The sequence below is a fragment of the Macaca fascicularis genome, chromosome 2 (assembly GCF_037993035.2).
Source record: "Macaca fascicularis isolate 582-1 chromosome 2, T2T-MFA8v1.1".
NCBI lineage: Eukaryota > Metazoa > Chordata > Mammalia > Primates > Cercopithecidae > Macaca > Macaca fascicularis.
Genome location: NC_088376.1, coordinates 82,526,939 through 82,554,674, shown reverse-complemented (window position 1 = coordinate 82,554,674; position 27,736 = coordinate 82,526,939). Strand labels below are relative to the sequence as shown.

Here is a 27,736-nt window from a genome sequence, read left to right as displayed (position 1 = left end):
ATTTATTCACAAATCATACATTTTTTTCTACTGCACTAACATTATGTACATTATAAAATACCTTTGGCCAGGCAAGGTGGTTCACACCTGTAATCCCAGCACTTTGGGAGGCCAAGGCGGGCAGATCACAAGGTCAGGAGTTCAATACCAGCCTGACCAACATGGTGAAACCCCATCTCTACTAAAAATACAAAAATTAGCCAGGCGTGGTGGCACGTGCCTGTAATCCCAGCTACTCAGGAGGCTGAGGCAGGAGAACTGCTTGAACCTGGGATGCAGAGGTTGCAGTGAGCCGAGATCATGCCACTGCACTCCGGCCTCGGTGACAGAGCGAGACTCCATCTCAAAAAAAAAAAAAACTTTAAAGGACATTAAAAAGGGTTACTAGAAGTGATGTTTCAAATGCTTTGCTAGTTATGATGACTTTATTTTGTTACTGCCTACATCACAAAGCACCATAGTTCTTTATTGAGACATTAAACATTTATGTAGATAGTAGTTGTAAATCCATATTTTCAAATAGTATTCTAGATCATGTCAATATATTTGGAACTCCTGTCAGATCTGATTAGTTAATCATTGTTTTGACCTTGTGAATGACAAAGAGCCCCGTGAGTTAAGTATGGTCTCTGCACTTTCTTGGAGTACTCCACACACACTGCTTCTTTTCAGCAACATTTTAGGTCATTTCTCTGTTGTGTGGGTTTGTTTCATTATAACCTGGTAATATGATCTGTAAATATAATTAAGTGGCAGGTACATACAGCACAAGCACTACAAAAGAGTTTACAAGTGTGGGCCCTGCTCAGTCCCTCCCTTTTGTAGCGTCTCCCCCTTTACATGGGACCCCATGCCATATGTGACCACTGTCTATACCTCATGCAGGAACGTAAGGCTTCAGGCTCAATTGATAAACCAAATATTGGCAAAGCTTACTTTCTTTTTTGTTTTCTTAAGTAAAATAGAAATTTGAATATCACCTTCTTGCACCCTAGCGGGTCTATTTGGAGCCCCATATGCCTATGCCGTGTAAGGGCTGATGTCACTCTTTGGCCTTTTTCCCCCCCTCTCTAACTCCTCTCACATGCTGTGCTCCCTCAGACGTCTGGAGAGAAGCGATCTGGCCACAGTGACAGCAATGGCTTTGCTGGCCACATCAACCTCCCTGACCTGGTGCAGCAGAGCCATTCTCCAGCTGGAACCCCAACTGAGGGACTGGGGCGCGTCTCAACCCATTCCCAGGAGATGGACTCTGGGACTGAAGTAGGTGCTGGGCAACAGCTGGCATGACAGTTCTGCTCTCCTTCCTGGGGTTCTAAAACCATGATCTCTTCAAGAATGAGGCTTCACCAAGCTCCTTGAAACTTGTTTGGTTGGTTTCTACTATAGAGCTGCCTGTGCAGGTACTCAAATGGAGAAATCATGGAAGCAGAACAGTGAAAAGTTCTCAGATATCATCTGAACCAATACTTGTTTCTCCAGATGAGTATACTAGGTTCATAGAGGGTTGAGTGACTTGTCCAAGACACACGGCTGGTTTGTGACAGATCTAAGACCAGAACTGGAAACTTCAGGCTATACAGATTTCAAGGACAACAGTTGAGGTTTATATTTGCATTAATTTAGTCAAACTAAGTATGACTTAAATAAAACAGTTTAAATGATTTGTTTATGAAAAATAAAATTTAATAAATAGATAAGTTCTTAAAGTGTTCATCTTCATAAATTCAAAATTGTGTGAGAATGAAGAAACTAGGTATTACCTTTCCTGTATAGAAACAGTCCCAGGAAAAAGTCTGAATAAACACAATCTGCAGGTAGTGCCCATAGACGCTGATGACTGACACCAGTTGGATGAGTTCACAGTGTGTGGTCATGTTTCATTAATAGTCTTGTCAATCACACGTAAGGTCCTAAATGTGTTTATAAAGCACATGTACTGTTATTTTTGACATTGTCCACACACTAAGTTTTTATGATGCACCCTTTGAATTATAAAGTTATAGTGTAGATGAGCTTTGCATACCCCAAGGAAAAGAACACAGTGGTATATTGCAAAGCACAGCATCTTATTGTAACTTCATGCTGTGTGGGCATTTTCTGCCTGAACACCTCTCTTGGTGCAAAGGAGGACCCCATAAGATTGAACCCTAGTTCAAATTCTGCTGCTACCCCAGCTCTATGTGGAAATGTTACTGCCTGCCCTACCTCTTTCACAGACATCTTCTAAAGATCAAAAGTGAACATGTATGTGAAAGTGATCTATTTGGTAGGGGGAATTCTACCTTGAGGAGGATGAAATGGTTTTGGTTTCATAGGATGGAGAGAAAAATCTTGAATTAAATCAGATTAGATCTTTGTGGTTTTCTCCTTACATGTTTAGAGGTCTTGGATGGTGGTTTTATTTTTAAATAAAACTCTAAAAGTAAAACTAAAGTGAAACAACCTTTAGTTAAAGATATTTATCCAAAAAAGATGTGCTTATTATGTTGAATACAGATGTGTTTGTGATGTGAAAGGACAAGAAGGAATGGACATGACTGACATTGTAGCTTATTCAGCAAAACTCAGATTTAGAATATTGTGACATGAAACCCTGATATTGAGTTTACTGTTCCCTCGTTTACTTCTGACATCATGTTTTCATGGTGCCATTCAAGCCCAAGATTCCTTTTTTAAAGTAAGCCTTCAAGGTACATTGCTCACAAACCTAATATACTCATAAAGTCCCTAAATAATGATGTAAATGTAATTATTATTTTAAGGAAACTATCATGGGAATGAAATATCTTCAATTCCAGCATAAAATCATCCCTGAATTAATGATTTTAAAGCTTTTGGAGCCAACACCAATTCGCTTGCATCGCCAGGCCAGAGTAGAAGAGCTCAAAGCTCTCCTTCCCAAGAGAAAGTCCCTTGGGTTGACTCTGTGTTCAGGATAAAGTGCTGCTGTGGAGGCTTCCTTACTTAGTTTATTGCCAATTGTGTCAGCCTTTCATATTGATCATGTGGTCAATATAGGAGATTGCTTTTACTGAAAGGGAGAGGTAAGCTCTGTCACAACAGTGATCTTACAGACTTTAAGGTACCACATGTGGTCCAAAATGTAATTTTCTCACTGCAATTCTTGCAGTCTGATAATTAACGAAGTCCTACAAATGCACAATGGCTAGTGCATAACCAATACCGGAAGAAGCTAGAGACAGGCATGTACTAACTAGGGCGCTAGAATGTGAACACCTGAATACCCTGAAGAATCTGTGATCATTTTATAGCCCAAGCACAGTATTGTTAGCATTGTTTATTCCTGCAGTATTTATCTGCTCTTCTTAATCTTCTTGTTTATTGATTAGTATGGCATGGGGAGCAGCACCAAAGCCTCATTCACCCCTTTTGTGGACCCCAGAGTATACCAGACATCTCCCACTGATGAAGATGAAGAAGATGAAGAATCATCAGCCGCAGGTAAGCAAGAAGGGCTCAGTGTTTTAAAAACAGCTTTGTCTTCATTTCTGGTATGACCTGATAAGGAAATTAATCCTCAGTTCAGTAGTTAAGCCGATTACTGCTTAGGTCCTGTCTTAAAAGGAAGACTTTTAAAAATTATTATTTCTGTAGGACTCCTAAAACAAATTTATTACTTTCCATTTTTTTTTCCCATCTCTTCTATTTCATTTCTGGCAGACCCAGGGGGACATAGGGACCCTAGGAAAAGCTGTTCTTCAGTGATCTCTGAACATAACCAAATGTTTCCCCAAAACAATTTCTGGGTACAATGTTTTACACATATTAGGCACTTAATAAGTACATGGTACATTGTGTTGACTTCTAGGTGTGTGCGTCCCACCACAAAGATCTGGCTGATTTAAAGGAGAATCTTGCTTTCTAATCTTTTTCAAGTAATTGATCATCAAAGTCAGCTTAGGACAGTTTTTCAATTGATAATCTGGAATTTTAAAAAGTAGATCTTTTTTGCCCATATTACAAGAGTGGGGATGGTATATTTAATTTGGGACTTTCTAAACTCTGCAAGTAGTGTTTATAAGCCTATTTTGCCAATGAATAAAAGATTGCTTTGATGAATGAGTTATACTTTATTCTACTAAAACAAAAAAAAGTGTAAAATAAGGAGAGTTTCATAGTTTCCTTGCCTTAGTATAATTCAAACCAAACAAGGAGAAATCATAGTGTTTTGAAGCCCCATCTCCACATCTCCATAGGTTATCTTTTAAGATGCCACTGACTTCTCTGATTCTTTTTCTCAAAGCTCTGTTTACTAGCGAACTTCTTAGGCAAGAACAGGCCAAACTCAATGAAGCAAGAAAAATTTCCGTGGTAAACGTAAACCCAACCAACATTCGGCCTCACAGTGACACACCAGAAATCAGAAAATACAAGAAACGATTCAACTCAGAAATACTTTGTGCAGCTCTGTGGGGTACGTTGGTGCTTTTTTTAAAAAAAAAAAAAAAAACCCACTCATTAATGAACTGACCCTCAAACATTAAAAGCCTGTGGATCTTGTCATCAAAAGAACACTGGTTGAATCATGGGTATTAGAGTCCTAACTTGGGACTATCTTGACCTCAGGAGAGACCAAAAGGAGTTTTATATGTTGAAATAGCTGATACCCTACTAGCCAGGATGACGAGATTAGATTCAGAGCAACCTTGTCACACAATAGTGATAGGCTAAAGCCAAGAAGAGAACTAGCTACCACTTAATACAATAAGTGGGCAAGGCAAAGTCTATAATCTGATCAGAGGTGATTTGTGTCTGGCACTTCGTGATATACCCCATGTTCATTCTCCGTGATCCATACCACATCCTGCAAGGGGAATACAAGCATAAATAATGGCATAAATTTTTATTTCAAGCTGAAAAATCAGCCCAGAGTATTTTGTGAATTATACAAGGTCATAACCCTAGCAATAACAAGATAAAACTTGAAAAGAACAACAACTAATTTAGTGAACCTTCCCTTTTAGTTTAAAGCATCAGTCTGCGTTTCTTGTGAAAAAGATCTGCAGGTTTTAGCGGACCTCGAACTCAGGAGAGGCATGATGAGATTCTATCAAAATCTTGGTTTGTGTTACTATAAACATCTCATACAGATTAAGGAAGGACATGTCCCCTATGTACCCATTGAAAATACTAGGGTTGGATTGGGGAACCATAATTTTAAAAGGCTGAAAGCATTTGAGATGTTAGTGGGGAAGAGTGTGAAGCCTAGGAACCATTTCATGATAGAGGCTCTGTCCTCTGGAGAAGAGACAGAAGAGAACAAGATAGCCACATTTAATACTGAAAGGATTAATATGTGGACAAAAAAGCAGACATTTGTGTTGATCAGAAGATAGAAGTACAAGAAGTAAGAGAAGTTAGAGAGTTACATGTTCATGAATAAAGTACAGTGCACAATGAGCCTCTCAATGTATGTGTGTTGAGGGGTGGATGATAAATTTCCCTAGCAATAAATTTTTAGGATTACAACTACCCAGACAAAACCACTTACCTGCCTGTACTTCTGTAATAGGGATTACTGCATGGGTGTTGGGCTGCACTAGATTTAGAGACCTGAGAAGTCCCTTAAAGTGAGTATGTCTGTGACTCCCCAGCTATTAACACTTCTCTTGAATGGGTTTATCATTTCCCTAAAAAAGAGCACAAACTTGAGGGCATAGGGCATAAGATAGTTACATTTTGGTTCAAGAAGGAGGAAGGGCCTTTCTTCCAATGGAGTATGGAAATGGAAATTGCACTGTATGTTGAAGGTGGGTAGGCTAGAGATCACTGCATAAGGGTGGGGTGAACCTTGGGGACGAAGAGAAGTAGATTTATAGGGAGATCCAAGAAAGAAGTGGTTTTTCTAGGAAGGGAATAAAGGCAAATTGTGCTAGCTTCACATCTGTGCCTAAGGCTCCTATTGACAAGGATTCTGTGCATTAGGCAGTAAATAATTAGATGTATGAATGCTGCTAACACTTTATAAAAGAAAACTGTAATTTCATTACCAGAAGTACAATGATTTAATTATTATGTCAGAACTTCTACACTCATTAGTTTATGTTTACCTACTTGCCCATTAGTGTATATTTACAAGTCACAGTTTCTTAGATTTTATAGGGACTCTTGATGCAGAAGATTAAAGTTCGTGAAAAGTCAGTCTTAGGGTGCTTCTTAAATTTACAGGTGTAAACCTTCTGGTGGGGACTGAAAATGGCCTGATGCTTTTGGACCGAAGTGGGCAAGGCAAAGTCTATAATCTGATCAACCGGAGGCGATTTCAGCAGATGGATGTGCTAGAGGGACTGAATGTCCTTGTGACAATTTCAGGTATGTTACTAAGATGATGAGTCCCCCAGGTCCATACAGCAGGAAAGGGGTCCACCTCATTTCTGCAGAAACAGTTAGCTCTGCCCTTCCCAGCTAACAAACAAGACAGTGAAGTATAGCAGTATAGCCAGAGTGAGGTTGCCCACATTTTTTAACACTGGGTATTCTGACCTCCAAAAAAAGGTCTCTCACCTCTGCATTAAATCTGAATTAGGCAGAGACACACCACAAAGGCTATATATTTATAGCTCTTTATCTCTGTCAGGACTCAGCAAGGATCTTCGGATGTTTTTAAGGTTTCTGCACTCCAGTTATCACCACATACAGACAGAATATCAAAATGCAGGCTTCCAAGAGGGACATTTAGTAAGCAGAAATTTCTCTGGTCTCTTCCCTTAAAAATTCGCTTGCTTATAGTCCACTGATGTTTTGGCAGGTGCAGCTGGCACACTGGATGATCAAGTCTACAAAAAGATTTGAGTGTGAGAATCATTACTGCTATGCTCTGTAGCTTTCTGATTCCCAAAAAGAGCCTTAAATAGGAAAAAAAAAAAAAAAAGATGGAGACTAAAGTGAAGGCCTTGTAACAAGTTAAAAATGCAACCTAAAAGAGGGCAGTTTTGTTGAAAGTTTTTCTTTTTTCTTTTTGGTGTTTGAAGGAATTTAACAAGTAACACCCGTCACTTCCCCTCCCATTCCATCTAGTATGGAACCAGCTTGCTACTGCACTTTATAACCACCTGGGGAAATGTGAAAATCCAGAGTCAGAATCTCTGGGGTGGGGTTTAGGCATCAGGAGCTTTCAAAGTTTCTGACGTGTTTCCATTGTGCAGCCAAGTTTGAGAACAAGGATTTATGCTCAGCCATTGTTTCATGAAGAGACAACACAGGGATACTGGTTTGAACTTTGAGGAAAGTTCAGCTGTACTTCCATTTTGACAAAATGCTTTTGCTTGTCACTAAACTTCCTCTTTCTTTTACCTTTCCACTGAATGCTCAGTTTCATCTCTTTTTATTCTCCCCAAATAAGGTTAACCAGGTAAATTCCTTTTGTATTACCATTTGAGTTTAATCCCATGTAGTCTTCTGTTCTGGTTCATTGCTTTCCTGATTGCTATACTACCAAATCAAAATTAAAACTGCATATCTGCCAGTCACCTACTAAAAGTGGAAATGCAACCAGAAAATTCACATTCAGGCTTCATTATGTTGTTAGTGGCACATCTTCATTCTTTTTTTTTTTTTTTTTTTGAGACAGAGTCTCGCTCTGCCGCCCAGGCTGGAGTGCAGTGGCGTGATCTTGGCTCACTGCAAGCTCCGCCTCCCGGGTTCACGCCATTCTCCTGCCTCAGCCTCCCGAGTAGCTGGGACTACAGGCGCCCGCCACCTCGCCCAGCTAGTTTTTTCGTATTTTTTAGTAGAGACGGGGTTTCACTGTGTCAGCCAGGATGGTCTCGATCTCCTGACCTCGTGATCCGCCCGTCTCGGCCTCCCAAAGTGCTGGGATTACAGGCTTGAGCCACCGCGCCCGGCCCACATCTTCATTCTTAACAGTATAAGCATTTCCTTTTCTCATGAGGCACAGATAGGGAAAGTAGAAAATGAAAATAGGAGCAAAAGATTCTTGAACTAACATTGGATTCATATTGGCATAGAAAGGAAGAAACACTGGCTCTTGTGTCCATCCTAGCTACTGTGATCAATGTGGATTCTAGGCCTTTGGTTACAAAATTGAATATTGACCACACCATGATTCCCTTAGTTTAGGTGATGAATGCGCTCTCCTGTCAAATGCATGTGCAATGCTTTACTAAGTTCTCTTCTGCTGGTATATATTCATCTATAAAATATAAAACATTTTTTTGGGAGAGGCCAAGGCGGGCGGACCTCATTTGAGGTCAGGAATTCCAGACCAGCCTGGCCAACATGGTGGAACCCCATCTCTACTAAAAATACAAAAATTAGCTGGGCATGCTGTGGGGACACCTGTAATCCTAGCTATTTGGGAGGCTGAGGCAGGAGAATCACTTGAACCCGGGAGGCAGAGGTTGCAGTGAGCCGAGATCACGCCACTGGACTCCGGCCCTGGTGACAAATGTGAAACTCTTGTCTCAAAAAAAAATAAATAAAACATTTTTAAAGCCTAAGATAAAGAAAAATAAGTATCCAAAAAACAAAACCATAGATCTAAATTTATCATTAGTCAGCAAGAGTCATCCCAATGGACATTTTATCTGGTGCAAATAATCTAATGGAGTATATCAAGTTTTGCTACTTGTGTACTCTTCAGTATTGTCTAGATATTTTTTTATCATCCTATGAATTTTTTATTCCAAGATCACTTTACCAAAGGGAACTTTAAGTTTTCAAGTTCACATTCTTTTTTTCCTTTTCTATTTTTGTTCAGTATTCCTTTCAGTGACTTCAGCACCATAAACTTGTCCAGTATAATTTCAGAACCCATATTATCCTCTTGTTTGCTTTTAAAATAACTTTGTTAGTTAAGTGAAACAAAACTACTACCAGTTGTCATCTTTAGTAGAAGAGGCAAATAAGAGGGTCTTCATTAACATCTGTTACTAGGTTATACAGTGAAGGAAAGTCAGGTGCCAAAATGCCCAGTTGTCAATACTTCTTCATGTGATTGATCTAGAATGTTCTGGAACTCTGATCAACCACTGTTGGAAGAGTTAACTCTTACTAAGTTCAGCAGACACTGCTTTGCATTGGGAAGAGAGAATAAGAGCAGCATGCTTAAGTAAGAAACCACCTGAAGATAAAGACATTATAATTTTGTGATGTGTCTAAAATACTTAGAGCTACTTTAACCATAAGTTCTGGCAGAAACACCACTTTAATGACAAAGTGCTGGAGACACTGATTATTAGGCCTTCAAACACACACACACACACACACACACACACACACACACACACACACATAAAAATAAAAGGAGGTGGGGAAGGAAAGAGTGAGAGCTATCAGCGATTTGAAATTAAACCTCTATTATTTCAACAGGAAAGAAGAATAAGCTACGAGTTTACTATCTTTCATGGTTAAGAAACAGAATACTACATAATGACCCAGAAGTAGAAAAGAAACAAGGATGGATCACTGTTGGGGACTTGGAAGGCTGTATACATTATAAAGTTGGTAAGTCTCAAGACATGGAATTGTAAGTTTTGTCTGTTTACTCAATCAGACATATTCAGTTAGGTTTCACTTAGTCTTTTCTATCAGATTGATGATGCATGTGTGACCAGCCTCAGATGTTGCTGGAACCTTCAGCATTATTTTTTAAAAGCCAGATTGATGAAATTGAAAGAGTGCATTCAGAATGAAGTCCTAGGCTTCAGTTTGAATATTTATATCTACTTTCTTCCAAAGACTCATTAAAATGACAAGAATAAAAATGCCATAAGGCTATGAGGACAGTGGGACCAAGAGAAGAGAATTTCTCAGTGAATTTGAAAGAGTAGCTGAGTGACTGGAAAAAGACCTAGAATACCAGGAAATTCTGAATTCTGAAGCTGCAGTGAGGAAAATGATCAAAATCAATCCAACAGAACCCGGAGAGGCCCAGGAACTAAGGCCCCAGGGGAATCTGCGGTGGAAGTGGAGGTGTAAGGTGGGACTGAAAATAGAATTGTTAGAAAATTCATGAGCAGCAAGTCTTCTAGAACCCAGTCTCCACCTCTGAGCAGTTAGGCCACTACCTTCTTCTGCTGTAACAGAAGATGAAAGGTTTGCACGGCCAATCTGATGCTGGGAATGCCTGTGTAAATACACACACATACACATCCCTCTAGCCCCTATTTAGCTCCCAAATAGCTATGCCTACACCCCCAAGGAAGAGAATGAAAGAAGTGTCTTGGAGAAAGTAAATGGCCAGAAAGAAAGATGTACAGGTACTAACATTTGAAATGCCATGAAAAAAGCTTGCTGCCTAACTACCCTGAAGTGAAGCCCAGCAGTTGATAAGCCCGTCTATACCAAGGAGTGGAGAAATTCACAAATACGAAGGAAACCTAAACAAACAGAAAGAAAGGACATTAGAAGAAACAGGGATAATGAGGAGTGGAAGAAAATGTAAAAAGAAAGAAAGGAAGGAAGCAAGAAACTATAATAGCTTTACAGAGATTAGAAAACTTCTTTCTATAAAACAAGAAAAGGGCTGTTAAAAAAAAAAAAAAAGTAGAGCAAAGTAGGGGGGAGTCATTTAGAGACCAAGAAAAAATTAAACTAAAAGGTATCAGCAGAAATAAAAAATGTAATAAAAGTGTTAGAAGATAAGAAATTCTCCTAAAGAGTAGAATAAAAAGCAAAGCAGAGAAAATATAAGAAATAAAAAGATCAATCCAAGTGGTTCAAAATCTAAGTAATGTGAGTTTTAGAAAATAAGAAATGAAAGGAGAGGAAAGTATTGAAGAAAGAATACAAGAAAGGTATCTAGAACTAAAAGCCTTGAAATCCCATATTAAAAGGATTTCCTGAGTGTCCAGGATACTGAATGAAAGACAGACTCACAAAAAGATATATCAACATGATATTTCAATACCTGGGAAATGAGAAGGTCCTCAAAACTGGCAAAGCTGTCATAATATAAGTAAATAAATAACCAACAGTTTACATACAATAGACCCAGAATAAGAGTGGCCTGGGACATCTCAGCAGCAATATAGAAGCTTAAAAGACAACACAGCAAGGCCTTCCAAATTGCCGATAAAATCATTTCCAACCGGTATTTTATAGCCCTCCTGTGTTAAGAGTTAAGGAGATACATATATGTGTGAGTGTGTATGTATGTATATGTGTATATACATGTACATATACATAGAGAGAGATTATAAGGAATTGTTTCACATGACTATACTATAGAGGCTGAAAAGTCTCAAGATTTTCAGTCAGCAAGCTGATTCAAACCCAAGAGAGCCAAGGGTCTAAGTCCAGTTCAAATCTGAAGGCCTGAGAACCAGAAGAGCTGATGGTGTTCCACTGTGAGCACTGGCAGGCTCAGGACCCAAGAAATGCTGATGCTTCAGTCCAAGTCTGAAGGCCAGAGAAGACTGATGTCCTAGCTCAACCAAGCAGGAAGACTCAGCCTTTTTGTTCTAGTCTGGTCTCCAAATGATTGCCTAAGGCTCACCCACATTGGGGAGGGCAGTCTACTTTATGAATTCTACTGATTCAAATGTTATTCTCATCCAGAAATACCCTCACAGACACACCCAAAATAATGTTTGACCAAATATCTGGGCACCCTGTGGCCCGGTCAAATTGACATGAAATTAACCATCAGACCATCAAGACATCAGTCAATTTTGAGTGCAAAAGAAAGACATTTTCAGTCATGCAGTTCTCAGAAATTTATATTTCATGCACCGTTTCTCAGGAAGCAAATGGAGGATGTGTTCCACCAAAATAAATAACTAAACCTAGTAGTCCAGGAAGATGAAGAAAATACCCAGAATGATGGTGAAGGGAACCTGGGGTGACAAGTCTGCCACAGGCCTGGAAAGAAATAAGTCCTGGCAGAGTGCGACAATGCAGGGTTCCAGGAAAGATGCCTCCAAGAAAAATAAAATGGTATAAATAGATGACCTACTGCGTTTGACCATGTTGAAGGGCATTTATTAGCAGAAAGTTTACATGTGCTTAGAGACAGATACATAGAAAACAAGGAAGTAAAAAAAAAAAAAAAATAAGGGGAAACAAGAAAGGAAATGTAACCATGGTATACTACATACCTCAGTTGTGAATAATAATAATTTTAACACTTAATATTGATTTAACCAAAAATTTAAAACATAGCTATACTTAGAGTTTACAGGAGTAAATTGTGTGTACATATGTATAAGAAAGAAAGAGAAGAAGTTAGAGAGAGAAGGAAATGATACAAGAAATTAAATCCTTTCCATACTACGAAGTCAGTAAATAATGTCTGTGACTGAAAAAAAAATCAGGAAATAACATTATAATCATGTTGTTTGGAAATCTGGAAACAAATTGCTGAAAAAGTAGTTGTAAGAGTTGCAAGTCGTTGTTTTTAGGGAGCAGGAATCAGCAGGGAGGCAGGGACTTGGTTTTCATAAGCCCTGTAGAATTATTTGGCTTTTTAAAATAGGTACCTGTAAGACTTGTTCAATCCATAGCTGACAAAAATAAGAAAATGTGTGGAGGCTTTTGAAATGTGTACTAGATAAAATACATTAATTATTTAACATAAAGAATGACAATAAAGGCGCGGCGGAGGAACTTTAGACACCTTCAGTTCAAAGGAGTCCATGATGTGGTCTCAGAAAAGAATGAGACACATTTGAAATTTTAACCAGTCAAGTGGGTTCAATCATGTGTGATGACATAATGTTGGTTGAAATCTAATCTAAAGTGTATTAAATGCAGAATGTGGAAACAGAAGGGGCATGCTATAAAGAAGAGCTCAGAAAGCAAGAACTTCCGTGTGTCATATTCTGCCAACTAGAAAGGGGACTCTATTTGAAGCAGAGTCTCCACCTGCCTTTTCTCTAATTTCATTCCAGGCGACCTTCCCAGATAACCTTGACACAGTACTAGGAAGTGTTGGGGCTGGCTAGTGAACTTGAAGGTTTGCTGCCTGAGAAGGACATGTTCCTCACTTCATAACATGCCATTCACAGTTTTACAAAGGAAAAAAAAGCCCCTGACGTTACAACACAGATTGTATTGATAAGTATAAAAGCAGCCTTTGGGTGGGGCACTGTGGCTCACACCTGCAATCCCAGCACTTTGGGAGGCCGAAGCAGGTGGATCATGAGGTCAGGTATTCGAGACCAGCCTGGCCCACATAGTGAAATCCTGCCTCTACCTAAAAATACAAAAAGTTAGCCAGGCATGGTGGCGGGCACTTGTAATCCCAGCTACTCGGGAGGCTGAGGCAGGAGAATCACTTGAACCTGGGAGGTGGAGGTTGCAGTGAGCCAAGATGGCGCCACTGCACTCTAGCCTGGGCAACAGTGCGAGACTCCATCGCAAAGAAAAAAAAAGCAGCTTTTGGAAAAAAATAAACATTTAATGTCTGTAAACGTATGTGGCCACAGCCACATCTACATCTCGCCAGCACTTAGCACACAGCCAGGCCCAGGGAAATCAGTTAAGAAGTATTTGTTTTAAAGAAAGGAATGGATGTTCAAAGGACACAGCATTATTCACAAAGCAGACCACATGTGGAAATATTTTTCTGTAGCAGGCTGGGCGGCAGTGCAAGCTATTTGCTCCACTGTACATTTTTGTTCAGGAATCAGAATTATTTGGTACTTTCTAATAGGATATCCTGGAATTCTAATCTTTTCTTATCCTCAATCTGATAATTTGGCAAAGTATAAAACATACATCCCATCATTCTCACACCAAGTAGAATTCAGATTCATATGCATATTTGGTTTTCTTTTGAAAGTAGTGAGCTTCTTTCTTTGAGATCAGGTCATATTTTCAGGGAAAAGCAATAGAAACCATTTCAAAGCTGTTTCCTTTTGAGTATTTTGCCTTTATTACTTGGCATTTGTTAGTCCAAAAATTTCTAGTGATCACATTTTGTGTCCATAAACTAATACTGTATGATTACAGAGCAATAAAATTCATTGCAGGAAATAATGTAAAATTTCTGAATATTATCTCTTGCATATACCTGACAAGTGTTTTTCAAAAACATCAGGCTACAGGAATCCTATTTGACCTGCACATCTGCTGTTGGCCCTTCTAACATTGTTGATGTCTTCTTTCTAATCATTGCCGTCCTAACATTAGTAGGCTGATCTATATCCACACATCTAAAGTGAAATTTAACCAGGGAGCAATATCTGGTAATTCTCTATAAGAAAACTTGAGACCAGCTTAATTTTCAGAAACACTGTTTGCCTTAGTTATCCAAAGAACCACTTGCAGTTTCCACTTTGCTTCCCCTGTGAAATTCCAGCCACAACAGCACTGACATCTTCTTGTAGCACGTGATTATTCTACTATGTTCAAATTATTGTGAAATTTTAAAAATACAAAATGAGAATAAAAAAGAAAAGTAAATTGTATATCCAAAAGCCATTTAAAATATTTCTTGATTTATCTGAGCCTATATGTGCTTAGATAAGTTTTTATTTTCAAGATGATTTTAAATTTCTTTAAAAATATGAACCTATTTATTTCTTCTTTCACCCTGAAAATAAGCAAAATCTGAAGGGATTTTTTTTCTTTTCTTTTTAAAATGTATTTTAGATCCAGGGGGTACATATGCAGGTTTGTTTCATGGGTAGTTTGCATAATGGTGAGGCTCAGGCTTCCAGTGAACTCATCATCCAAATTGCGAACATTATACCCAACAGGTAAATTTTCAGCCCTTAACCTGCCACTCCCCTTTTAAGAGTCCTCAGTGTCTATTATTTCCAGCTTTGTTTCCACGTGCACCCCATTTTTAGCTCCCACTTATAAGTGAGAACATGTGTTATTTGACTTTCTGTTTCTGGGTTATTTTACTCTAGGAGATTGGCCTAGCTCCATCCATGTTGCTGCCAAGGGCACAATTTCATTTTTTTTATGGCTGCGTAGTATTCCATGCTGTATATATAACACAGTTTCTTTATCTAATCAAACATTAACGGACAACTTAGATTGATACCATGACCTTGCTGTTGTGAACAGTGCTGCAATAAACATACAAATGCAGGTGCCCTTTTGATTAAAAAAAAAAAAAGAAAAGAAAAAGTTATTTTCCTTTAGGATTTACCCAGAAGTGGAGCTGCTAGGTAGAATGGTAGTTCTATTTTTAGTTCTTTGAGAAATTTCCATACTGTTTCCCAAAGAGATTGAACTAACTTACATTCCTACCAACAGTGTATAAGCATTCCCTTCTCTCTGCAGCCTCACCACCATCTGTTACTTTTTCTGACCTTTTAGTAATAGCCATTCTGACTGGTGTGAGTTGGTATCTCATTGTGGTTTTGATTTGCATTTCTCTGATGTTTAGTGATATTGAGCATTTGTTCATCTGTTGGTTGACTGCCTCTTTTGAGAAATGTGTGTTCATGTCCTTTGCCCACTTTTTAATAGGATTGATTTTTTCTTGTTGAATTGTTTGCATTCCTTGTAGAATCTGTTGGATGTATAGTTTGCAAATATTTTCTCCCATCATGTAGGCTGTCTGCTTACTCTGTTGATTGTTTATTTTGCCACGCAGGAGCTCATTAGCTTAATTAAGTCCCATTTGTCTGTTTTTGTTTTTGTTGCATTTGCTTTTGAGGTGTTAGTCATAAACATGTTGCCTAGGCCAATATCCAGAAGAGTTTTTCCTAGATTTTCTTATTATAGTTTTGGGTACATTTAAGTCTTTAATCCATTGTGCATTCATTTTTGTATATGGTAAGGGATAAAGTTCTAGTTTCATTCTTCTGCATATGGCTAGCCAACTTTCCCAGGGTGTCCTTTCCTCATTGTTTATGTTTGTTGACTTTGTCGAACATCAGTTTGTTGTAGGTATGTGGCTTTATTTCTGGGTTCTCTATTCTGTTCCATTGATCTATATGTCTATTTTTGTATCAGTGCCATGCTTCTTTGGTTATTACAGTCTTACAGTATAGTTTGATGTCAGGTAATGTGATGCCTCCAACTTTGTTCTTTTAGCTTAGGATTGCTTTGGCAATTTGGGCTCCTTTTTGGTTCCATATGAATTTTAGAATTGTCTTTTCTAATTCTGTAAAAAATGACATTGGCAATTTGTAGACTGCTTTTGGCAGTATAGTCACTTTAACAGTATTGATTCTTGTTATCCATGAGCATGGGATGTTTTTCCATTCATTTGTGTCATCTATGGTTCCCTCATCAGTGCTTTGTAGTTCTCCTTGTAGGGGTCTTTCACCTCCTTGGTTAAATGTATTATCCTAGGGGTGTGTGTGAGGTGTGTGTGTGTGTGTGTGTGTGTTATTATAAATGGGATTGAACTCTTGATTTGATTCTCGGCTTGAGCATTATTGATGTAACTGATTTTTGTGCATTAATTTTGTATCCTGAAACTTTACTGAACTTATCGGCTCCAGGAGTCTTTTGGAGGAATATTTAGGGTTTTCTAGGCATAAGATCCTGTCATCAGCAGAGATAATTTCACTTCCTCTTTTCCAGTTTGGATGCTTTTTGTTTTTTTCTCTTGCCTGACAGTTCTGGCTGGGACTTCCAATACTATAGGAGTGGTAAGAGTGGAAATTCTTGTCTTGTTCCAGTTCTTAGGGGGAATGCTCTTAGCTTTTTCCCATTCAGTATGATGTTGGCTGTGGGTTTGTCATACATAGCTCTTATTATTTTGAAATATGTTCCTTCAATGCCAACTGCTATGGATCTTTTCCTAGGGTTCAGGTGAAGAGATGAGCAAAAATAGTCTAATAAACACTTTATGTCATGAAAAGTTATAAAGCAAATAACTGGAAACTTAATGTCATTTAAGTATATTAAAATTTTTCCTACCTAGTTTCTTTAGGACTCAGAATATTCTGTCTGTTGAGATATTTTACAAAGAAATTGATTGCCATGTGTACCAATTGTGGATTACGAATTCTCTAAGAATTAGAATCCACACTTAATAGCAAAGATTCAGAAGGCGCTTAAAGGATTGTTCAATCTCTCAAGGTCATCACTGTAAATATTGCTTATTATATCAGAGACACACACACACAGGTAAGAGTAATGAAGAGAATGCCAGACAACAGTCCGTTCTTCCATTCATCCATTCAGTAAGCATTTACTGAGTACTACTTTGTGGAGGCAAAAGCATGTGGAGACTCAATCATTGAACTAAGTTTCTGTCCATAGAATTTACAATGCTTAATATTCCATCTGTCTAAAGAGTAAAAGGATTTGTCAGTATTCGGAGCCCTTTAAGTCATTAACAGAACCCAAGGCTCCTAACACCCCCTTTCATTAGAAGCATAAACAAGCAATTATTTCACTTAGTAACTGGAATTCAAATATAAATAATAAGCAAATGGCAGCCTTTATGTCTGCCCATTTTCTGATTTTTCTACCATCTTGCCATATCTGCTGTCAGCTACTTATGTGTGGGTGAATGTAAATGCCAGGCAAGCTAACATGAAGGAAATTATGCATTCTTATTACAATGAATATCAACATCTAGACCTAGTGTTAAAGACAGTCCTAAGCAGTTATATCTCTGGATGATGAAGAGAGTCTTCAATATAAAGCAAAGGCCATAAGTGTTCTGCCAACCAAAGTTCGCTAAGGGAAGCTAAATCAGTATCTATGACAAAAAAATCCCACACCAGGAACATCACCTTCATGAAGCTGACACCCAAAATCAATATTTAAATTTACATATTGTTGCTTATACATTCATTATTAATACAAAGAACTTGAATAACCTGATGTACTTCTTAACTCATAATTTTTCTATTACAGTTAAATATGAAAGGATCAAATTTTTGGTGATTGCCTTAAAGAATGCTGTGGAAATATATGCTTGGGCTCCTAAACCATATCATAAATTCATGGCATTTAAGGTAAGCAGGCATGTGATTATCTAAAAATGTGCTTTTTAAAAATTTTCAGTTTCTACCCATTAATAAAATAGTCCATATAGACCAATACCAATTTTCATATAGATAATAAGTGTAGGTACTCTTGGTTTTATTGTTTCAAAAGTAAAGACTAAGTTAAACTTAGTCTCTAAATCTTTTAATCCTCATAAATTTTTCTGGATGAAGTCCCTAAAATGCAGGTGATGCTTATATGTCCCCAGTGCTAACTTATGGAAATGACCTAGTTTCTCTGCATTCTTCTATTTTGATTGTTTTCATTTTTTACCTTGTCTAAGTTTGTACCCACCATGGTTGGATTGGTCACTCATGAGATTTGCCAGGAGTGGGATGGGGATATGCTAGTCCTGTTGACCCCAGCTCATGAAGCTGACACCCGAATACCAGGAGGACCAGTACTTACAGGCACCCAGATGTGTTCAGAGCCGCATAACCTATCCATAGCCCAAGTAAACTTACCTTCTGCTTTCTCTCACACTCCCTGTCTCTCTCAGCTTATGTCTGTCTACTTCTTTGTGTCTCATTGGCTGTTACTTTTTCTCCCCACCTTTATGACTGTTATCTCCCTTTGGTTCCTTATTCATTCTTTTCTGCCACATTCACCATGGAGGGCAAAACCTTAGAACACTATGTAGGCCCACTTCAGAGCTGAATCACTTCTACCTTGTTCCCTAGTGCAAATGGCTTATTTGTGATGTGCTCAGGAAAATAGATTCATTAATGGAAATGGGCTCCCCTCCATAACCTCACTTTTATGGAAAAAAAAAATTGGAATGCACTAGGTTACTAATAACAATTAAGGGATAACTCCTAAAAGCCAAAGTGTCCTGTTCTGCCAAAATCTGTCTCCACAAAAGCTTTTCAATCAACATCCCATTCCCATTCTTGCTCTGAAGTTACTGCCATCATTTTATGACCCAGAGCACATGAGAGAGTGCAAAATGTTCTTTCTGACAGACCAGATCCAGCCCAGAGAGAGGGAAAAGCAAAGGCAAAGACTTGAACAGGGAAGAGTGGAACTGGCAAGAGGCAAAGCCTTCCCATAGGACAAGGACAGGAGGCTTGAGCTTCCTGTGCTGTCAGAATGGTGTTAGCAAAAGATGAGAAGAGAAGGGTCTGAGAGGTAGCAGTGGCATTATAGCTAAGGCAATCATAGTTTCACAAATGCTCTCCCAGATCTCAAGGCCCAAAGGTAGAGTGTGGTTAAAAAATAGCAAAGGAAAATGGCAGAGGAACACTTGACAGTTAGGTGGGGCTTGGGCTCTGGATTCAAACACAGAGAACTTTCACAAACTTGACAAGACCTCTCTTTTTGCTTTCTAGTTAAACCCAAATAGTCAATGCAAGCCATCAATCTTGTGATGTTCCACTCTCACCTCTTTCTCTACCACCCAAACCCAAGTCTCAGATTCCAACATTAAGAGAAAGTGCCAATCTTATGCCCACTCATTCGCTGAAGAAATTCCAAACCAGAGCATGCCCATTAACACTGAACAGGCTGAGAAAACAGCCGGCCTTGGCTGTCCCTCCCAGGCTGTCTTTGAAAGGGTAATTGCTATGGATGGGCCTCACTGCCACATGGGAAAGAGAGGGGCCAGAGAGGTAACTGGGCCTTCTTCCGAGGACAAAGGCCAGAAATAAACAGGAAAAAACAGCAGCACCCAGGCACCAGGTCTTTAATATACATTACCACTATCAAAATTACACCTGTGCACCAGCTTAAACTTCATTGACCTGGAGGACAAAGGGTAGGGAAAGGGGCAAAAATGGATGCTAGACCCTTCCTCCTAGAGCCAGAATATCAACAGACCTAAAACTGAAAGAGAAATTTTCTAGCTTTTCACTTTAATAAAGTTAGGAGTTAACTTCCTCTAGACAGTGGCTAAAGGAAAAAAATTATTAAGATACCTCTTTGAGTGATGCGGATACTGATGGGGTGATTTTTAAAGTCTTTTGCAGATCTCCAGCACAAGCCTCTGCTAGTTGATCTCACGGTAGAAGAAGGTCAAAGATTAAAGGTTATTTTTGGTTCACACACTGGTTTCCATGTAATTGATGTTGATTCAGGAAACTCTTATGATATCTACATACCATCTCATGTAAGTACCCAGAAGTAGACTTCCAAGGGCTCTGTGTACAACAGCCTGCATGTAGAAAGAGATTTGTTTTGCACAGTTTTAGTAGAAGTCATGCAAACTTTACTAACCAGCAGACGGACTTTCGTTCTTCATTAAGTATACTGCTTTTAATAACTAAAATACATAAATTTAATTTACATGACTTCCTAAAACTGGAGAATACATAATAGAGATCATTTGGCATTTACATGTTGTCTCTTTGGACTTTAGATTAAAATGAATATGATATTTTTCTTTCAAGAGCATGAATTATATTCGGTAGACGAGTTTCCACATTCAGTTTTTGAAGGGAAATTGGTTCATTTTATGTTAGAGAAAGCCAATGGTCGGGTACTAATTTATTGGAGAAAATTCTTTTTTTTTGCTATCTTTAGTTCCTTACTTCAGCTTGAGGGCAGCGTGGTATAGTGGAGTCAGACACAGGGGCACTCATACTCTGGCTCTAGCATGTATTAGCTTTGCAATAATGGACACAGTAGGCAGCCTCTCCAATCCTCAGCTTTCACATCTGTAAAATATGATAAAAAGACTTATCCCATAGGATTATCATTAGTATTAAATGAGGTAATGGATCTAAAGCAGTTGGTACAGGGTCCTGCAAATTATATATCTTACTAGCCCTAAAATATTCATATTACTATCCTGACATATTGCTTGAAACATAACTGTTAAAGGGAAATGCTGCACATGGATTCACTTATTAGGATCAGTGTAGTGTAAATTGTGTGTCCTGTGTGTAATTCCAAGGCTAACATACAGGAGAAACTATCAGGAATGTTTGAAGCTACTGCTGACTGGTATTTTGAGAATTTGAGGACTTTATTCTAATGAAATGCAATAACTAAAAGAAGTTGTTTTAGTATATTACATACACACACACGATTGCCATTCATTGCTGCATTATTACAGCTTTTAACTCATGTGTATGTGGGTGAACACAAGGATTCACAGCTCACATTCCTGGTGAGGCAGCTAAGGCATAACTATGATGATCCTCAACTCTCTTATTCCAATCCATCAAGCACATGTTGGTCAGCCATGGCATTCGCAACTACGGGGATCACAATATCACATTTCCTTTCCTAGAACAAATTAATATACACTGATTTCAGTAGTGATTTTTTTTTTTTTATTTTTTGAGACAGAGTCTCGCTCTGTCACCCAGGCTGGAGTGCAGTGGCGTGCCTTGGCTCACTGCAAGCTGTGCCTCCTGGGTTCACACCATTCTCCTGCCTCAGCCTCCCAAGTAGCTGGGACTATAGGCACCTGCCACCACGCCTGGCTTATTTTTTGTATTTTTAGTAGAGATGGGGTTTCACTGTGTTAGCCAGGATGGTCTCGATCTCCTGACGTCGTGATCTACCCATCTTGGCCTCCCAAAGTGCTGGGATTACAGGCATGAGCCACTGTGCGCAGCAATAGTGATTTTTTTAAATGACTGGTAATTCTAAATATTTTTTCTAACCAAGCCATGAATTATTCTGCCATTTGGACACCCAGATAAACAATCCTATTTTTTTTTTCACAGATTATTTTGATAGGAGTTCATTTGACCCCACTTAAGCCATCTCCATTAGATTCAGCTGGCTTACATTCTCCTCATCTTTTTTTGGAAGTAGTTGTGCTAATAGAAAACACATTAATTTCAACGTCAGCAAGATGTACACAAATCCCAACTCTACTAACAAATACTAGCACAGCTTTGGTCAAGACACAAAGCCCTTCTGAGATGCAGTTTCCTCATCTGTAAAAAAGCTATCTACGTTGGGGAGCTATTCTGGGTGCTAGAAATTATATATGTAAAGGGTCCCATGATTGGCACATAGTAGGTGTGTCATAGATTTACATGCTGTTTTTAGGAACAGATAAATTGAATTTTTAATCTAGTGACTAAGTTTGATTTGCCAGGGTATTTTACAAGTCAGTGGTTAAATTAAAGCAAATTTCAGTCTTTAGGGTGACAATGAAAATAAACAAAAACCTCTTTTTTGCAGTTCTTAGAGATGAATAGTCAAAGTGTTGTTTTATTTTTTAAAAGAATAATGCTTGGCCTTTCTTTGTCTTCTAGATTCAGGGCAATATCACTCCTCATGCTATTGTCATCTTGCCTAAAACAGATGGAATGGAAATGCTTGTTTGCTATGAGGATGAGGGGGTGTATGTAAACACCTATGGCCGGATAACTAAGGATGTGGTGCTCCAATGGGGAGAAATGCCCACGTCTGTGGGTAGGTTAACCATTCCTTATCTCCTTCAGCAGTTACACCCCCCAAATGAAACGAAAACCAAGAAATGTGAAACAACCATTTGATTCCACACCAAAAAAAAAAAAAAAACAAAAAACAGTCTGTGAATAACTCTTGTAAGACTTGCTTTGTCCATTTATCTCAAGTCGTTTGTCATTTTTGTGGTTAAGATGTGAACAGATGCTGTGAGTTATTGCCCATCTAATGTTTTTAATGCAGTTTTGGAAATTCCTTTTGACAGCCTACATTCATTCCAATCAGATAATGGGCTGGGGCGAGAAAGCTATTGAGATCCGGTCAGTGGAAACAGGACATTTGGATGGAGTATTTATGCATAAGCGAGCTCAAAGGTTAAAGTTTCTATGTGAAAGAAATGATAAGGTAAATCCGTTTCAACATTTGCATTAGTGTTTGCATTTTAAGAGACCACCAGGTACCTGTGAAACCTTCATTTTCCTTTATACTGATTTGAATCACATCTGTGTTAAACAATCAATATTATCTTGAAATGGCATTATTTGGTTTGATCCATGTGAACACTCAATATATTATTCACATGTCAAAAACTACATAAAAACATCTAGAAATTTCTTGTAAACCTCTTAGAAATTTTTGTGGCTTGAAGGCCTTATGATGACTCAGCAGACACCACAAATTCTCCTAAGCACTTAGAGCAGTTGGCCCATCATTAATCATCTCACAGTGGGTCAACTTTATACTTCCACTTTTAGACTTTTCACAAAGTCACTTTCAAGACCTAACCAATCACCTTATATTCACCTTTAAATCCAAAACATTTGACATGTAGAAATATAAGCTTTTTTAAAATGTCACCCATTCCTTAAGGAACTCACAATCACAAACTCAACTAGTGCCATGTCTTGTGTCATTCCAGCCATGTTTCTTCTGAAATGTCATAGGTGAACTGTTTTCCAGTGAAATTAGCTGTGTCCGTCTGGCATGATCAGTCACCTCAGAGGAGTATTCTGCAGCAGTACTGCTTCTCCCTTACCCTCCCTATAGAGTAACCCTGAGGTTTTAGTAGCTAAGCCGTATTGCATTTGTGAATTCATCCTTTGTGGCTGTGGCCAACGTAGAAATGCTGTCCCCAAAGCCACAGACATAAAGGCCTATAGAAAAACAGTATGATGGGTTGAATTTTTGTACATCCCTTTGTCCACCCCAGTTCCTCAAAGGTCAGGTTGGTCTTAGTTCAACCCTGGTGATGTGGGCCTAAACTATATTCAACCCTGGCCCACTACTCTGACCTAATGTGGTCTGGGTGGACAGTAGCTGCAGGTGGCAAAGATGGTTCCAGCCATTTAGAGTTTCCCAGAAAACAAACCTAACCTAGTAAAACTCTAGCTCCTACCTAGTCTCTAAGAATCAAAAAACTAGGAGTAATCTGGGTATGGATACCCACACTCCAATTGAAAACCTACCCTAGCAGGCCTGCTCCAAGCCATGCCACACCCTTAGGAGTAGGCTGGGACCACACCAGTGTCTGGAACCCAAAGTTTAGAGCCAGGGGCACACAACTTGGAGGGAACAGCAGCCCTTTCTTTTCTTCATTGTGGTTTTCCATGGGCCCTCTCTGTCCTCCGTTTTGATTCATTGACCCTAAGAGTAGCATTACTTTCATATGTAGCATTAGCTGAATGTCAAGCATTTCCACAGACCTTCCTAAGAAGTTGTTGAGAGACAGCATTCTTCTGAAGAAGCTGTAGAAATGAAGTAGCAGACTTTATACTAGTGACAAAAGCAAATGCCTCGGACCAAAGTTAGGTATTGGCTGACTGAAGGGCTAGGCCACAGCCCAAAATATTACTTTCCTGGGACAGTGGGTCTTTTATATTTAACATTCAGCTCAAGCAAGCAGTAACCCAAATTTTTCTCGCGTTTGTCAGTTGTTTGATAAAATGACTTAACAGACTCAGACCTAATGGACTGTGGTTCTACTTGTTAATGCTATGATCTCATTTGCCCTGGGATATGCCACCATCAGCAGAGAAACCAAGCGTTAACTCTTGAAATGCCAAAATGAGTAGGCATTAAATACCTTGCCCTGACCACAGTATTTAATGTTTTTATCTTAAATTTTAAAAATTGAAATCTGAAATTGTATAACAGTAGGCCTAAAACTCCCCCTTGACTTTGAGAATTTGAAGGAATTCCCTTCCTTCCTGAAGTCTACTTTCTTGTCATTTATGGGTGAGAGAAGGGAAGCTTCTGTGCCTTTCTAGAAATTAACAAAGAACCTGTTGGCTCCTAGGCCAGAAATCCAGCATGTTATCCTAGCATGAAACTCCCTTTTAAAAAGCGAACACCGAAAGAGATGTTACAAATGAAGATACAGCCCCTTCAGCATGTCTGGAGACCAATACCACAATAAGGAGTAACAACAACCATAGGAATAAAGGCAGGAGTTTTTACGTAGGATGCACGATATCCAAAGGGACTTTATAAACACAGGCCATTGAGTCTTAAGACCTGACACATGGCAAGGATAGGACATGTGAGAGAAAAATGGATGGACGGTTGAAGAAAAGAGGGGAAAAGACCATGCAGTTGAACTAACTTCTTTTTAATTTCAAACAGGTATTTTTTGCATCCGTGCGATCTGGAGGAAGTAGCCAAGTGTTTTTCATGACCCTCAACAGAAATTCCATGATGAACTGGTAACAGAAGAGCACTTGGCACTTATCTTCATGGCGTTATTTCTAATTTAAAAGAACATAACTCATGTGGACTTATGCCAGTCTAGAGGCAGAATCAGAAGGCTTGGTTGAACATATCGCTTTCCCCTTTTCCTCCCCCTCCGCCCCTCCCAATACAGTCCATCTTTCAATGTTGCAGCCTGGTTGAGAAGGAGAGAAAAAGGTGGCAGGAATTTCCAGGAGATCCCCAAGAATGCTGCCTTGTCTGTGGACAAAGATGGACCATGTGCCCTTCAGAGTTAGGGATAGAAACAAATATTGTGTGCTCTTAAAATGATTAAGCTGTGTTATGGTGGGTTTTCAGGTTTTTACCTTTTTTCTTTACCCCTTTACTCTGTAAGAATGGGGAAAGAATGCATACTGAGAAAATGAGTCTGTTTTTAATTCTGTCTGCCTACTAGTTTTAAGTATATGGTATGTTGTAAAATTTCCAGTTTCCAGTGATGAGAGACAGCACAATAAATGTACCTTATCTCCTTACGCTGAAGGCCATAACTACATAGTGGGGTAATTTAAGAACTCTCTTGCCTTCACCAACCCAAAAGGTTGCTTTTTGATAGCAACTGGCTAATGAATTTTTAAAAGAGAAGAAAAATACTAGTTTTCCCCTCTTTTGGGAAATAGATTTTAAATGGCTAAACTACTAGCCTTAAAACTACTAGTCTAATAAAATCAACTACCACTTTTGTGAATCTGACAGGCCGTATTTTTATATGGCCCTTTACAGAATGGAGTGTGTTGAATAGGATACTAATGCCATTGAGTTGAGCTGGCCTAGAGATTGAGGGATTCTCTAACACAACTTTCCCTCAGCTATTATGCAACAGATCAGGGCAAAAGATGGGATGACAGATGGGGTCAGACAGAAAGAGCTTCTGGGAAACAAGCTTACATATTCTTTTTTAAAATGCACAAAGCCACCCCCCGCCCCCCGGCTAAGAGGTCACTTGGTTTGGGCTTCATTAGGACTGAGACTTTGTTGAGTTGTTTCTGGGAATTGGGGAGTGTATGATATTCAGGCTCTCAACATTCCCAGCGCTCTCCTGAGGGTGCCACTTTCTCAAGATGAAAACTGTGACTGAAAAAATTAATAATAAATGTTTCTGAGCTGCCTGTGTTCTCCCTGGGTGGGTGAGAGAAGGGACTAGACTCCTAAGCCTGCCTCAGATACAGGAGGCATCATTGGCTCCAATTTTAGAGAACTTGAAAGCAAGGCTTTGGACAAAATTTTGAGACCCTAATCACTTTACCTTCCTCCAAATTACCCAACATATGGTAAACAACATTTGTGCAGAAATATGTATGTATTTAGTTCAGGTTGACTTGTGTCCTTATAAACTCTTACTCAAATGATTTGAACTTTTACGTGACTGGGATTTTTTTTTTCCAAAGCTACAAGCATGGCCGCCTGTGGTATCAAGGTGTTGCAAACAATATCTGTGTTGCGCTTCCTGTTTTAACCTACCTCGTTTTGTTTGTTTTTGTTTCACTGTTCATCACAGCAGTGTTATCTCCAGGAGACATATAGAGAGCTCAACTGGCAATCTCAGGTGCATTTAACAATTTTAAAACAAAACAGTAGTTGACCAAATTTTTCTTCTTAAAAAATTGGAGGTGGGGGGAATCCAATGACAAAAATTAATGTGGCTTGTTTCTGGAGAAAATAATTACTGTAAATGGATTAAAAAAAAAAAAAAAAAAAAAACTATGATCCTACTGATTTTGCCTAAATACACAAGCAGCTGATGTACTATTAATGAGAACAAAATACATGTTAGGAAAATTGAATTGAGTCATTTGAATCTAGTGGTTCGGGCAAGGTGGGGAAGAGAAGGGGAAACATTCTAGTTTCTGTATTACATTATTCCCCTCCTGAAAAGGTGGTTGTCATTTGCATTTATTTAAAGTAGGTAATATGCAGGAATGTAACTGAGGATTATCTTCAGGCACTCAGCAAGATATCCTCCTCATGGTCCCTTTAGCTCTCAAAAGCAATGAAATCCTCCTGTTCTCATTTTTACTGCTGTGATTGTGCTGCTGAACAATACTGTCTTCTCAAATTTCATGCCACAAATTCAGCAATAACTTTTTGGATTGAATTTCACAACTACTGTAATTGGATGCTGATGTGGACAAAATATATTGATTTCGATTTCATTCCCGAATGTGATTGCCACCAGCTCTTTATATTGCTGCTGTGGTATTTTAAACCAGAAGCTTCTTTAAATTATGTTGCAAACTGATCTTTGTTTTTATGTTTTGTTTTGTTTTTATTTCTAAGTGATAAGTTTGAAACACACAGCTTTAAATGATTTTTTTATTATGGGATTTTGGGTACAGTTAAGAAATAAAAGGGAATCATTGTGTTTAAACATAAGGTAGTTTGTGAATGTATTTTTTAAAATCTAGATTCATTGAAACAAATCATAAGAAAACAATATTAATGCAGTCTTGTTTACAGTATGTACAGTGACATAACATAGAACATGAGCTTTTCTGGTGCCAACAATAAAACACAGACGTTAAACATCAAGCCATGCCTTTTATATTTTTGTACTAATATTTTACACTGAGTACAAGGCAATTCCAAATTTAAAAGGGGCCCCCAGAAATCTGTGCTCTTTAAAAGATAGATATTTAAAGAATTCATTGAGGCTTTTATCTTCAAAAATAAAGTTCCCTCCAGCAAGACAGACCCCAGCCCTGACATAAGGAGGCCTAGAACATGCAGAATA

The 27,736-nt window shown here is 38.7% G+C and overlaps 1 protein-coding gene across 17 annotated transcripts in view; it reads left to right on the top strand.

Moving 5' to 3' along the window:
- Window positions 1-27,534, top strand: part of TNIK (TRAF2 and NCK interacting kinase) — a 409,008-nt gene extending 381,474 nt beyond the window's left edge. For 14 of the 17 annotated variants that reach the window (XM_074031398.1, XM_074031397.1, XM_045385097.2 and 11 more), the window contains 10 exons: window positions 1,102-1,263; window positions 3,354-3,465; window positions 4,268-4,438; window positions 6,193-6,336; window positions 9,355-9,489; window positions 17,764-17,864; window positions 19,850-19,999; window positions 22,107-22,266; window positions 22,526-22,665; window positions 24,883-27,534. In XM_074031398.1, coding sequence (XP_073887499.1) covers window positions 1,102-1,263; window positions 3,354-3,465; window positions 4,268-4,438; window positions 6,193-6,336; window positions 9,355-9,489; window positions 17,764-17,864; window positions 19,850-19,999; window positions 22,107-22,266; window positions 22,526-22,665; window positions 24,883-24,966 — 1,359 coding nt within the window. In that variant the 3' untranslated portion in view covers window positions 24,967-27,534. The remainder of the gene's footprint in view (window positions 1-1,101; window positions 1,264-3,353; window positions 3,466-4,267; window positions 4,439-6,192; window positions 6,337-9,354; window positions 9,490-17,763; window positions 17,865-19,849; window positions 20,000-22,106; window positions 22,267-22,525; window positions 22,666-24,882) is intronic. The other 3 variants (XM_074031396.1, XM_074031395.1, XM_005546375.5) reach the window with 1 other exon arrangement.
- The last annotated feature ends 202 nt before the right edge of the window (window positions 27,535-27,736 follow it).